This window comes from Pleurodeles waltl, chromosome 3_1 (assembly GCF_031143425.1).
Source record: "Pleurodeles waltl isolate 20211129_DDA chromosome 3_1, aPleWal1.hap1.20221129, whole genome shotgun sequence".
NCBI lineage: Eukaryota > Metazoa > Chordata > Amphibia > Caudata > Salamandridae > Pleurodeles > Pleurodeles waltl.
In genome coordinates, this window is record NC_090440.1 from 1,605,867,594 (window position 1) to 1,605,882,203 (window position 14,610).

Here is a 14,610-nt window from a genome sequence, read left to right on the forward strand (position 1 = left end):
GGTGTATATTACTTACCTCCTTAGGGAGTATATCCTCTGAGATACTTTTGGCATATTGTCACTAAAATAAAGTACCATTATTTTTAAGTAACTCTGAGTATTGTGTTTTCTTATGATATAGTGCTATATGATATAAGTGGTATAGTAGGAGCTTTGCATGTCTCCTAGTTCAGCCTAAGCTGCTCTGCTATAGCTACCTCTATCAGCCTAAGCTGCTAGAACACCTCTATTCTACTAATAAGGGATAACTGGACCTGGCACAAGGTGTAAGTACCACAAGGTACTCACTATAAGCCAGGCCAGCCTTCTACAGGGATCCACAAACTTCCTTCCACCCAGAATTCCCCCAAGTCTCTTGATAAAAATGGTACCTCACTTGTGTGGGTAAACCTAGTGCCCGCAGCAGGAAACATCCCAAAACGCAGCACAGTTTTACAACAAAAATTGACCATTTTTTCCGATATGGATAGCTGTAGATTTTGGACCCTAACTCAGCAGGCAGGTAGGGAAAATTGCCAACCTGTACATTTTTTAAAACTAGGCACCTAGAGAAATATGGCATGACTTGTGTGGATGCCATTAGTTTTTTTTTTTTACCCACACTGCCCTGCAAACTGCCTACTTTGCTTGAAATCACCCATTTATCTTACATTCCTGTGATGGAAACTTCTGGAATAGCAGGAATCCACAAAATTCCTACCACAAAGCATTGCCACCCAGCGCCAATACAAATGTTGTCCCACTTGTGTGGCTTGGCCTAGTGCCGCAACAGGAAAGGATAAAACCAAAGACAATAGGAGGCCTTGCATAGAGACTCCTACTGTCCACGGTTGGATCTGTTCCTGTTTCTGGCCCTAGGCCCAGCCACACAAGTGGGGCAGAGTTATTATCAGTATAGATCAGGCAATGCTGGGTGGTAGGAATTGAAGCACACTTCCCTGGACTCCCCCAGATGTCTAGTTTTCAGAAGTGGTGGGGGTGGTAGGTTTTTCCAGGCGGCAGCCTACCCGAGCCGAAAAAGTGCAGGCATTCACCATTGCAAGTGGGACGATATTGTGCGTTAGCCAAGCTCTACGGGCCCATATGTAAAATCAACACCCAAAAGGGTTAAATGTCCTTTTGCTTGCAATTGGGATCAATCAAATCAATCAAGGATTTGTAAAGCGCAGCTAATCACCCATGGGGTCTCAAAGTGCTGAATGTAGGTGTGCTGCTCAGTCGAAGAGCCAGGTCTTGAGGTCCTGCCTGAACTGCTTCAGTGACGCAGTCTGCCTGAGCTTAAGGGGAAGTGTGTTCCATGTCCGGGCTGCTAGGTAGGAGAAGGATCTTCCTCCTGCTGTACTTTTCTGGATTTTGGGGACGGCTACAAGGGCGAGCTGGGAAGAACAGAGATGCCTGCTGAGTACATAGAAGGTGAGGTGGTGGTTGAGGTATGCTGGTCCTATGTTGTGCAGTGCCTTACTGGTGTGGATCAGGAGTTAGTATGTGATGCTCCTGTTGACTGGGAGCCAGTGTAGGTCTCTGAGGTGGGAGGAGATTCGGCTGTGTCAGGGGATGCCCAGTATGAGTCTGGCTGCTGCATTCTGGACTCTTTGTAGTTTTGATTGAAGTTTCTTGGCAATGTCGGCATAGAGTGCATTGGCGTAGTTCAGTTTGCTGGTGATGAGTGCGTGGGTGACTTGACTATCTTCCTCGTGTCAGGGGAATCCATTTGAAAATCTTACGCAGGAGACAGAGGGTGTCAAAGCTTGATGAGGAGACGGCATTAACTTGCCAGGTCATCAATAGAGAGGAGTCCAGTATGAGAGCCCAGGTTGAACGCATGATCAGTGATGGCGGGGGCGTTACCCAGAGCGGTGGGCCACCAGGAGTAGTTCCAGGAAGAAGGGGTGGAGCCATTCACGAGGATCTCTGTCTTGTCCGACTTGAGCTTTAGGCAGCTAGCCTCTATCCAGGGGTTGACTGCTCTCATCCTGTTGTGGAAATTCCTCTTGGCTTGCTCAGAGTCCTCGGACAGGGAGAGGATCAGTTAAGTGTTGTCGACATAGGAGACTATGTTTAGCTCATGTTGTTTGGTGATCTTATCGAGCAAAGCCATGTAGACGTTGAAAAGCATTGGGCTGATTGAGGATCCTTGGAGCATTCCGCAGCAAGAGTCTTTAGGTTCTGATGTGAAAGGTGGTAGTCTGACCCTCTGTGTTCTTCCGGTGAGGAAGGACCTGATCCAGTTTAGGGCTTTGTCTCAGATGCCAGGGTTGTGTAGTCTGTCACAGAGGGTGGAGTGGGAGACAATGTCAAATGCAGTGGAGAGTTCAAGGAGGATGAGTGCGGTAGTGCCTCTGTGGTCCAGTATGACGCATATGTTGCCGGTGGCTGCAAAGGATGCAGTTTCGGTGCTGTGGTGGCTTCTTAATCTGGACTGGGAAGGGTCTAGGATACGGTGTGTCTTGAGGAACTCAGTGAGGTGTTGGTTGACAGCTTTCTCTGTTACCTTGCCTTGGAAAGGAAGCATAGAGATGGGTCTGGAGTTCTTCAGCTCTCTAGGGTCGGCGGTAGGTTTCTTGAGTAGCAGGCTGATTTCAGCGTGTTTCCAGTCTGAGGGGAAAGTGGCGGTCTTTAAGGGTAGGTTGATGGTTAAGCAGAGCTCCGGTACTATGGAGGCACTGAGCAAGGAAAAAAAAGAAAAGAAAAAGCAGCAGCAAAATAAAAACAAAGTAAAAACAGAAGAAAGGCAGAAGTAAAAGGCAGGAGTAAAGAGTGACAGAGAGGGACAGAAGATACTTCCATATGGTAACTAGGCCACCAGGGATGAGGCGCAGGCAGGAGCCTGCAGGTGAAGGAGGGCCTTGAACTGAGTGTCAGACAGGCTTTCAGTTCATCCAAAGCAGAGGCAGCAGCAGAAGCAGGAGGAGCTGCACTGGGAGGGCAACAGACGCTGACCAGGAGGTCAGAGGAGCCACTGTCTCACAGCGCTGTGGCTGCCATTAACAAGGGGAGGGAGGCGGGGGGTCTGGTCAGCTGAGAGGCGGGAGGGTGTTTAAAGCGCTTTGCAGGGGAGGGGGGCAGGGCCACAGGGGCAGCAGCGGCGTGGGGAGAACGCGGGAGGGAGAAGAGGCAAGAGGATAAAAAGAAAAAGAGACAGCAAAATAAAAATGAAGTAAAAACAGAAGAAAGGCAGAAGTAAAAGGCAGGAGTAAAGAGAGAAAGAGAGAGACAGGGATGAGGCGCAGGCAGGAGCCTGCAGGTGGAGGAGGGCCTGGAACTGAGAGTCAGATAGGCTCTCAGTTCGTCCAAATCAGAGGCAGCAGCAGGAGGAGCTGCACTGGGAAGGCAACAGACACTGACCAGGAGGGGATGAAATACTTTAGTCTGCAGGGGAGCAGAAAGACTGTTGCCCCTGTCAGTTGGGTAGGAGCATAACCATCCCCATGATGGTGGGCACCCCACCCCTCTTTTATTCAAAAAATTATTCCCTGGTGTCCAGGGGCAGATCAGGGGTAATAACACCTATTTTTCCCCCAAGGGGTGAGGAAAGACTGTTCCCATTTATTATAAGAGGGGTGGGGGCATTGACATGCCCATTTTGCTATTGCCCCCATATGCCTCTCGGGGGCAGACAGACTGAATCATTTATAAAATGCCTAGGGGGAGCAAAATCCCTTGCCCAAAGGGCTGCTTCCCCCTCCCTGGTGTCTGGTAGTGGATTCCTGCTTGGGAATCGCCCTCTTGCGGCGATCCCCAAGCAGGAATCCACTAGGGAGGGGTAACATTGGGAAGGGGAGATTCTCCCCTTTCCTTATTTGAAAGGGGAGATTCTCTCCTTTCCAATGATACCCCTCCCATCTGCATCGGTGCTTGGGGGCTGAGATAGCTCTGAAAGCACCAATGCATAGAAAGTGAAATGAGGCAATCTGTTTTTTTCACTTTAGTTTTCAGTGAAATGACATCAGCACACCACACGCACTGAGCGTCATTTCATTTAAAACAAAGAAACAGCCTCAGGGGCTGGGGAAGCTCTCCTCCACACTCTGAGGCTGTTTCTTTCAGTAGGAAATCCCTCTGGTGCCCGCACCAGAGGGATTTCTAGTGTTATGTGCATGGATGTCTGGGAGCGGTCCTACGCACACGAGCACCACGGCGTCAGACGTCTCTCAGATGCCCAACACACCCAACCAGTTAAATAGTGCGCTGCTTCTGTTAGAAGCTTTGCTGGTGGTAGTAATGTAGTCAATTACATCGTGATCTAGGATAAACTTCCTATGGGTTGAAAGAAGGCAGATGTATGCTACGGCATTTTTTCTCTTATCTTTTGCTGAAGAGTTTGCTTTGAATGAGATATCGGCTATGATATGGTGTAGAGTTCTTGATTTTTTAGGGCTCAAATTGAGAGTTAAGAGGGTATAACATTGTCTGATGGGTGTGATTGAGATCCGAGGGCAGAGGGTCAACCTCATGGTTAGGCTGTGATGAGGGCAGTTGTTGGAGGAGTGGAACTGTTGCTTGAAGCAGGTAAATACATGTGAAAAACGTTAGTTTGCGAACAACTGAGATCAAATACTTCTTTTGAAGTTCTATATTGTGCATCTTGAGAAAAGCTAGCTGTTTGAAAAAACGGAGGAATGTGGTTTTAACTTCAGAATATCTCAATAACATTGCTATCTGCTTAGCTATTCTTTACTCATCCCTCTTAGAGCAGGGAAACACATTTCTCCAGTTTTAAAGCTTTTTTCCTTGCTTCAATGTTTATTTGGCATTGAAAGTATCTTTAAAACCCGACAACATGAGTGCAAAAGGGTTCTCTAGTTTTTAGAAAACCTAGAGCCACATTTATAGATTAGACTGTCTGAAAATCCACTCATTTGTGGAAGAAAATCTCAGAATCTGGTACCATCCACCAGCTGATGGTGAATGGAGTTCAGATGATTTTACTCCACATTTACAATTTCCTCTAGAAACTGAAAGATTTTCAGTTCCCAAACTCAAAATGATGCCATATACTTGTTTTGTGAGTGGTGCTATCCTTCCGAGCCCCTTTTTTGTAATATTAATATTCTCCCCAACTATACTTCTACTACCTCTGTTTTGACTTTTGGCTTGTGACCATTACCAGACTCACTGTTACTCTGACTGTAGTAATTTGGTATTCCAACTCCAGGTGTAGCCAACTTGAAACAAAGTGCTGATTTGTGTAATGGTGAGTCTTTGTGTGGCTAAGCCTTCAGTAAATCTGTTGTGATACAACAGAGGGTATACCTTAACCTTATTTAGTTTTCAGTCAAACACACTTTCTACTTAAAATGTTTTGATCAAAGTGTACTTTTTTATTTAAAAGGTTTACCAAACCATATAAGACATAGAACTGACAGGCTTAGAGTTGAGCAGCTGGAGTGCAAGGCTGCATAATTTTCCTTCCCAGATGTTTGGGACATTCCTTACTTCATTGACAATCAACTTCCATTTGCCTAAGCTGTGTAAAGGATAGGAGCAGCTGGAAGTCAAATGGATCGAATCTTGAAGCTCTAGCTTCCACATCCATCAGGCATTCAGAGAAAGAAAAACACCCAGCAGTGTCATTTAACAAGGTGTAGTAGGTTATGTTATGTTTTTTTTGCGGACTATCACCCAGGAGGGTATCCTGGTGTGGGCAGGTATGAGTCTAGACAAACCTAGGGCCTAGTGGGATTACTCGAATATCCTGGTCTTCAGCATCATGCGGAATTTAGGAAGTGAGAATGAGGCTCCTATGTGTATGACCAGGTAGTTCAGTGCTTTAAGAGTGATGTAGAAGAGGGCTCGACTGCTGGAACTGGTTTTCTGTATGAGTGGGTTGTGTGCAAGTAGCAGTCCGGACAAGCAGAGGTGTCTGGAAGGTTTATGTAAACAGATGCGATTGTTACGACATGCTGAGTCAGTGTTTTGTATTGTCTTTAAAGTGTGGGTGTGAGCCTGAATTGTGCTTGTTTGTGTATGGGGATCCAGTGGAGCTCCTTCCGGTGTGGTGGGATGTGGTAACGAGATGTTAAATTAAAATGCTTTTGACTTTCTCAGGCTCTGGTACATTTAAGATGTCTAGGTTTCTGTTTGTAATATGTGCTATGCAGAAATGCCAAGTATATCTTTCTAATTATGTGAGCACATTACTAAGAGACCTTTATGAATCACACAAAACAATTTTTTGGCACTTAATGATAAGTGTTTTATTGCTACGAATTTCACCCCATGTTATTAATCTTAGAATAACACACGATTGAGTTAAAACCTGCAAGGTTTAATGTTATGTTATGTCTTGCACATTATTCAAAGCTCTCTGAAGCTTTGGAGCTATTTCACTAGGTTTGTGACTTGCAACTTTCTGTTGTATCCTGGATACTCATAGGTGTCTGCACCAAGTGCCAGACCACTCCAAGCGAATTTAACATGCAGTCTGTTTGTGACCAATGAAGTGATCCATCACAGATTACTGTCGCCTTTTTACTTATTGTCAACCTAATTTGCAAAAAAATGCATAAACACTGACAGACCACAGGTGGACTTTATTAACGTTGCTCCTCCTAAATCCGACCCTTTTGGCTCAGCCTGACACGACGCTAATCAATTTCTGTCACCTCTCACCACCCACGGATTATGGCTTTTTGCACTAAATATGTTTCATTTCCAGCACTGATTATATATGACATAATATGATTCTCACTAAAATGGTGAATACCACGTGCAAAGTTGTATTTGTCTCCTAGTGCAAGAATATTGTTTCGAGTGCTGGAACACGGCCACCTATGCATCACTCATGTACCACTGCTCTTAAAAATATATCTGTCAAAGCCATGTACAGCAATTGTGAGCGATATACAAGCAAGTCAAAAGCGTTCTTGAATAGTTTGAAAATGTATATGGAACAATATTGATGTGCTTGATTTTAAAACGTATAGCAAAAAAGACATTCCTTTCTACGTATTTGTAATATTAGATACAAAGACTTAAGCTAGTTCCAAATATATTTTCAGGTTATATTTTATTTGTATTTTGATAAATGTCCAATTTCGCTTTATAGTTATTATGAAAACAACAAGAGGACACACAAACATCCTATCTCAATGGGTTCCATGTTTTCAAGTGAGTGAAAGCATTTAAACTTTACACATTGACTCTTTACCCTTTTTATTGCAATTCTTTGAATGAGAAGCCACTTACCTCTCGTGTTACAAAGCATTCGAATGGAAATGCCAGAATCATTGTGACTCCGTAGCAAAACCTTCCAAATGTAGCAAGGTCGTCATCTCTGCAATAATTCTCAAATATATTGCCTACAAAGAAAATATAAATATAAAATGTCCATTGGCTTCAGGAACTAAATAATGTATATGAGTAATAGATATCTTCTGTCTCTGATAACATGACTATTTTTCTCATCACATGAATTCTTCCAATTCAACGAACGAAGCTATATTCCCAAACCTGATGTTCCCCGGGAAGCAACATTTTTTCCTCAAAAACAAAGTACTGCTGCATCATTAAACATGAAGACACTGATAACTATCCTTTGTGCAGTAAGTTTTATTACCTAATAATTGTTAGCTCTGTGTAGATACAGCATACCTTGTCCGAGGGAACATGCTCATGCGAGTTCTACCGAGAGGGGACAAAAGGACAGCCCCCTCAGACATTGATTGTTGCTATTGTCATCCACATATAGATCACTTTACATTCAACAGCCACTGTTCTATTGTAATTGTTATCCATGATATATGGAGTTTTGCCCCTGCACGATCATGCAGCCATTTCATATTACAGTATTCAAAGGTGTTAGGGAGTTACAGGGAGGAGTGTCCAGTTGAGTGTCCAGCTTTCTCTTATTCAGGGCGACACTATTGCAGTACTGAAACAGTGAAGTCTTTGTTAGGTCCCACCTTTGTCAGCATTAGCTGCCTGCTGCGAGGTTCTTATCATAAACACATGTAAAGTAAGGATAGAGGAGCATATGGAGAAAATGAGCTCAACCTTCTCCAGCTATTGGCTTTCGTGTGTTTCTTACAACTTGTCATTGCCAGAATGTACTATCTGACAAGGCATTTTTCCATCAGGATAACAAGTTGGATTTACAGCTTTTTGACCACAATGTAAAGATATTCCGGGATGCAGGTTTTCTTAGGGATCAACAACCATGCCAACCATTTGTGAAACCACAGTGGTCGTGGACTGAGTGGCTGAGGTGCTGGGCTGGGTTCTGGCCACCCTGGCCCAAAGTGAAGGACGGGAGGGGTCGGGTAGGGAATAGGTCAATGGTGGCGAGGAAGAGCTTCTTAGGGACACTGGGGCGGGAAGAGGGCGAAGGTTTGGGAGTGGAGGAAGAGGAAGTGGTTGTAGGAGGTGTCAGTCTGCTGTGTTTGGGTGCAGGTGCATGGGCTGGATGCTGTTGTGAGGTGGATGGCTGTTGGGTGTCTGTGTGCTTGCGTTTGTGTATTTTGGGAGGAGGGGTCACAGACACAGTGGGAGATGACAAAGGGGACATGTGCATGGATGTGGGGGTGGTGACTGCCAGTGAGGGGCGTGTAGTGATAGGCGTGCTGGTGATGGAGGTAGTGGATGAGGATGTAGTGCATGCAGGTGTGAGTGGAGACGCTACTGGGAGAGAGGTGGATGATGAGAAGGAGGGGGACACAGTGGAAGCTGTGGATGTTGGTGTGTCTGCATCTGGATGGTGCTTGTTTGAGTGCCTGTGGGATGAAGTGTGGTGCTGGTGTTTGCCTGAGCCACTTCTGTGTGTTGATTTGGGTGAATGCAGGTCTGAAGGTGTGCTTGAGATAGGCTGGGGTTGAGGGGATTGGGACTGGGTAGAGGAAGTTCGAGGGGGGAGGCTGGCGACAGGGACAATGGCTGTCATCAGTGAGTTGGCCAGAGCCTGGAATGCTCTCTATAGGGCCGCCACGAAAGAGTAAATGTCCTCCAGGTATGCATTTGCCCTGCTAGACCCTGGATGGCATTCAGTATGGTTGACTGCCCGACAGAGAGGGATCTCAGGAGGTCAATAGCCTCCTCACTGAGGACAGCAGGGCTGACCGAGGCAGGGCCTGAGGTACCTGGGGCGAAGGAGACGCCCACCCTCCTGGGTGAGCGGACACGAGATACACGCTCAGGGGCTGCTGAGAGGGCGGTGCTGGTACGGAGGTGGCGGCTGTACCTGTAGTTGGGGTGGGCACAGAGGTGTCCGCCACCGCCAGGGAGCTTCTATCGGAGGAGGAGTCGCTGTCGGTACTGTCCCCTCCTGTCTCCGTCATGGTGCTCCCCTCGCCTTCTGTCCCACTGGTGCTGTCACCGTTGGTGGATTCGGCCTCCAGGCCCATGTGGGATGCAGCTCCCTCCGTTGCCGGTGCCTCTGCTCCTCCGCCAAATGATGCTAATGCACACAAGAACAGGGTGACAGAACAAAAAGGGGGGGAGTCAGAGGATACACTTGGCCAATGCCAGCAACAACAATACAGTTGGCATACACAACTCACAGGGAACAGCCCTATGCACTAGGCCATGCACTACCAGTTACAATGCTAGTCACCAGCCCATGGGGTACAATGCCTAATGCCATTAGCTGCACACCTGAAACCCACAGGATCCTGCCCAGTAGTAGATGCCCACTAACATTATTGTGGTTGGACTGCATCTGAGCTTGCCCATCATGGAACCTACCCTGCCATGTTCGTCCTGGTCTAGGGGCACCCACAGCCCACATCCCCCACCCAGGTAACACCTTAACATGGGCAAAGTCAAGAATCTGAATCTGTACTCACCCCCTTGTGGTTGCTGTGATGCCTTCAAGTGCCCATCCAACTTTGGATAGGCCACCGCCAGGATGCGGAACATCAGGGGGGCAGGGTACGACGGGCACCCTTTCCTCGTTGGGAGGCCAGCCCCAGCTGGGCCCCCGCCGTCTTCCTTGCCCAACGGCGGAGGTCCTCCCACCGTTTGCGGCAGTGGGTGCTCCGCCTGTCAAAGACCCCCAGGGTCTGGCACTCCTTGGCGATGGCATGTCCAATACCCTTGTTCTGATGGGTGCTGACCTGCAGGAAAAATACAGCAGAAAAGGGATTAGTCACACCGTACGGACTGTCATACTCATGGCCCAACATATCCCTCCCATCCTCTTACGCACAGATACATGCAGCACTCTGCTGAGGACCCCTCAGCCCCCCCTACACGAGGCTTACACACACAGCACTCCATACATTCATGCCTCACGCATCATGCTCACAGTGTACTCACCTGTTGGTCTGGAGGACCATAAAGTAAACGGTACTGGGGTAGGACCCCATCCACCAGTCTCTCCAGCTCCTCAGAAGTGAAGTCAGGGGCCCCTCCCAGACACTCGAGCCATGGTCGCTTCCAGACAGAGGTCACAGCAGCACTTGCAGTGTAGGTCCTCTCCTGTTGAAAGTCAGGTAGCAAGTGAGTGAACAGATAGAAAATGGCAGTCACGTCCGCAGCAGTGCGTACCGTCACCGCCAGCGTATATCGCCATTGGCTCCTGGAACCTGTAGGCCCCAACGCCAGCGGAATTACCTCATTTCTACTTGTCCCTCCTCACAGTTCAGGAAGCTGCCATTTCATGGGGGCACAGGCCATGGCACCTAACTGCGTCCCAGCAGACATAGGCACATCAACTCACTTACAAGTTCACATACTGTTTCTGTAAAAACAAAATTTGCATATTAATCCGAGTATATGTTTGAATATGACTTTCTGCTCACCGTTTTTCAACCTAGAGTTCAACCACTGGGGATGAATAGGAGGTGGGGACATCCCCCGTGTACAGACCTCTGTTGGACCTGGCGGCAATGGAGGACAGGCACATTATCCTAACCACACGGTTCCAAAAAGCGGGGAATTGTATCTACCGGTTCTGCATATCAGGGAAACCAAAAGGTTGTAAGCACGAGCCCTCATTCACCTTTCGGTGAACCACAACGAGCGTAGGTCTACAGATTGCACCACAACCTGAGAAAAACCACAGAGGATTTTTCTCAACTCGATGTTTGTCCCCCGATGAGGCCCTGCATTTAGTATTTGGAGGGTTCTGCTCTCCCTAGTATGGGCAGCCCAAGTGTTTGAAGGATTAGGTACGTCTTTGAGGTCCTGACGAATCGCATAGCGAGAAACATGTTGACCTGTGATGTAGAGTAACACAGGGGATCCTGTGTTCACCTCTTTTCATTTACACTACTCTCTAGTATGAGAGTCGGTGACTATAAATAGCGTTTCTGCGTTTTATGGGGAGTGTAGACATTATTTTACTATATCCCTATTTTTTGTTTTTAATCTTGCCAGAGGTACTAACATTTAATTAAAAATATGAACGGTTTTTACCTCTAGACATTTTTAACCCTTTCCATTCCAATCATCGATTCCTACTTTTGACCGGTGTGCATTTTGCTCAAAAAGATCTCTGGCAAAGAGCCCCCGTGTGGGGCCCGTCAGGCATTGCAGCGCCGGCCTGACGAGGAGCATAGCCCCATGATGAAGCATGTCACCGAAAGGTGAGTGAGGGCTCGTGCTTACAACCTTTTGGTTTCCCTGATATGCAGAACCGGTAGATACAATTCCCCGCTTTTTGGAACCGTGTGTGTAATGTTTTGGTTTATACAGTATTGGGAGCTCCACACACGGGACCAGGAGTCTATCCTCCGAATATCCCATATTTCGCCCCTCCTGTTGTTGTTTTTTTGACATTATCCTAACCTACAGACTTGATAGGGCCACAATCCAAGAGCTGTGTGCCCAATTGGTGCCAGACCTGATTTCAGCTATCCGCCACTCCACAGGTATCCCCCCTCTAGTGCAGGTCCTGTCAGTGCTCCATTTCTTGGCAAGTGGTTCTTTCCAAGCGACAGTGGCCATGGCATCAGGGATGTCACAGCCTATGTTCTCAAACGTGCTGACCAGAGTGTTGTCTGCCCTGATGAAACACATGCACAGCTACATCGTATTCCCCCAGGTGGAGGATTTGGCCACAGTGAAGGCGGACTTCTATGCACTGGGACATATCCCCAACATCATCGGTGCCATTGATGGTACACATATTGCCTTTGTCCCTCCCCAGAGAAATTAACAGGTGTTCAGAAATCGAATTAGCTTTCACTCTGGCGGACTAGTACATGTCCCATGTCAATGCAAAGTATCCTGGCTCTCTGCATGATGCCTTTATCTTGAGGAATAGCAGCATCCCATATGTGATGGCTCAACTCCAGAGGCACCGGGTGTGGCTAACAGGTGAGCCCATGGTCCCCACCCACTTGATGTAGGTATATGGGTGTGGGGTTGGCGCTAAGGGTGAGTGTGTGGCTAACAGGTATCCCTCGATATTTACAGGTGACTCTGGTTACCCCAACCTCTCATGGCTACTAACCCCAGTGAGGAATGCCAGGACAAGGGCAGACGAGCGTTACAATGATGCACCTGGGCGAACAAGAAGGATCATTGAGCGCACCTTTGACCTCCTGAAGGACAGATTCAGGTGCCTTCACCTGACAGGTGGATCCCTGTACTACTCACCCAGGAAGGTGTGCCAGATCATCGTTGCATGTTGCACAGCCTGGCCTTGAGACAGCAGGTGCTTTTTCTGCAGTAGGATGAGCTTGGGGATGGTCATGTAGCAATGGTGGAGCCTGCAGACAGTGACGAAGAGGGGGCAGAGGAAGAGGATGTGGACAACAGCACTACAATAATCCAACAGTACTTCCAGTGACATACAGGTAAGACACTGTAACTTCACCTTCCATTGCAGTTTTGTGTTGGACATTGTACATGGCAGCCTGATTTCCCTATTTCTATGGCCACTTACTGTACCCTTTGGCATCTCTATTTTCAGATAACTGTGCCCCGCTCTGGCTCCTGGTGTGTTTACTGCTGCCCACTACAGGTCATACCTATGTAAATATAACTGTACATTTGAATTGCAATGTGTACTCCATACTTGTATTTGTTCCAAGGGTGTTTATTTCTGTGATAATATGTGTAGGGGGTATTGCAATGGGCTGGGTTGATGGTGGAGAAATGTCCAGGATAGACTCCAGTCCATTGGTATTACAGGTGCATTGTCCAAGGGGGTATAAGAAGTGAAGCAATGGCAGTTCAAGGTGGACAGGGTGACAGAGTGGGACACAAGGGTGACATTCGGGAGAGTCTTATTTCCTGGTGTGGGTCTTGGCAATGTTCTCTGGTTTCTGCCTGGATCGCAGGGACCTTTTGCGTGGTGGTTCTCCTTCTGCAGGGGGTGGGGTGCTGGTGGCCTGTTGGTCCAGTGGCAGGGCCTCCTGTCCACTAGCGTTGGCGGAGGTGGAGGGCTGTTCTTCGGTGTGGCTAGTGTCAGGGGCCCGTTGGTGTGCCACTGACTCCCTTATGGTGTTGGCCATGTCTGTCAGCACCCCTGCAATGGTGACCAGGGTGGTGTGAATGTCCCTCAGGTCGTCCCTGATCCCCAGGTACTGTCCCTCCTGCAGCCGCTCGGTCTCCTACAGCTTGGCCAGTATCTGGTCCATTGTCTCCTGGGAATGGTGATGTGCTCCCAGTATGTTGGTGAGTGCCTCTTGGAGAGTCGATCCCTGGGCCTCTTCTCCCCCTGTTGCACAGCAGTCCGCCCAGCTTCCCTGTTGTCCTGTGCCTCTATCCCCTGAACCGTGTGCCAACTGCCACTGACCCCAGGTCCCTGATCGTCCTGTGTTTGTGGGGTTGCCTGGGGTCCCTGTAGTGGTGGACACACTGCTGATTGATGTGTCCTGGGGACAGAGGGATGGGAACGCTGGGTGGGTGATGTGCTGGTGTTTCCTGAGGGGGGAGGCTCTGTGGTGGTTTGGGAATGTGGCTGGGTCACAGACTGTCCGGAGGTCCTTAATGGGCCAGGTTGGTCATCCTGATACAGGTGTGCAGAGCTGCTGTCATCACTGTGGGCCTCTTCTGGGGGGGGACTAAATGTTGCTGGCACCTCCTCTCCAGTGACATTGTGTATGGGTCCTGTGGGTATGTAAATGCAGTGTTATTGTTACTTCATGTGACATCTTGTGCATGGGTGTGTTTCTCTCAATGGTTGTTATTACCAAGGCAGCTTTGGCTTGTGTGAGTTGTGATTTGGTTGGCTAAGTGATTACCACTACTGTGCATGCTGTGGTGATGGGTGTCAATGCAGGGCTGTGATGGGAGTCCATGCATTGGTGTTGCACTCAGAGCTTGGTACTGGGAGGGGTAGGTTGTAATGGTGGGTTGTATGTGAGGTGGTGAAGTGATGGGAGTGAGGGTGGGGGTAAGTGATGTCATGCAGGTAGGGGTGTTATAGTAATAGAGATTTGACTCACCAGAGTCCAGTCCTCCTGCTACTCCTGCTAGGCCCTCAGGATGCATGATTGCCAAGACTTGCTCCTCCCATGTTGTTAGTTGTGGGGGAGGAGGTGGGGATCCACCGCCAGTCCTCTGTACTGCTATCTGGTGTCTTGCTACCACGGAATGCACCTTCCCCCGTAGGTCGTTCCACCTCTTCCTGGTGTCATCCCTTGTTCTGGGGTGCTGTCCCACGGCGTTGACCCTGTCCACGACTCTCCACCATAGCTCCATCTTCCTAGCAATGGACGTCTG

At 48.2% G+C, this 14,610-nt stretch overlaps 1 protein-coding gene across 1 annotated transcript in view; it reads right to left on the minus strand.

Annotated features, from left to right (window-relative positions):
* The window catches only part of SLC38A11 (solute carrier family 38 member 11), a 454,649-nt gene that overhangs the window by 35,053 nt on the left and 404,986 nt on the right, over positions 1-14,610 (minus strand). Inside the window, exon 9 of the mRNA XM_069221362.1 lies at positions 7,189-7,301. Within this exon, the coding sequence (XP_069077463.1) occupies positions 7,189-7,301 (113 nt within the window). The remainder of the gene's footprint in view (positions 1-7,188; positions 7,302-14,610) is intronic.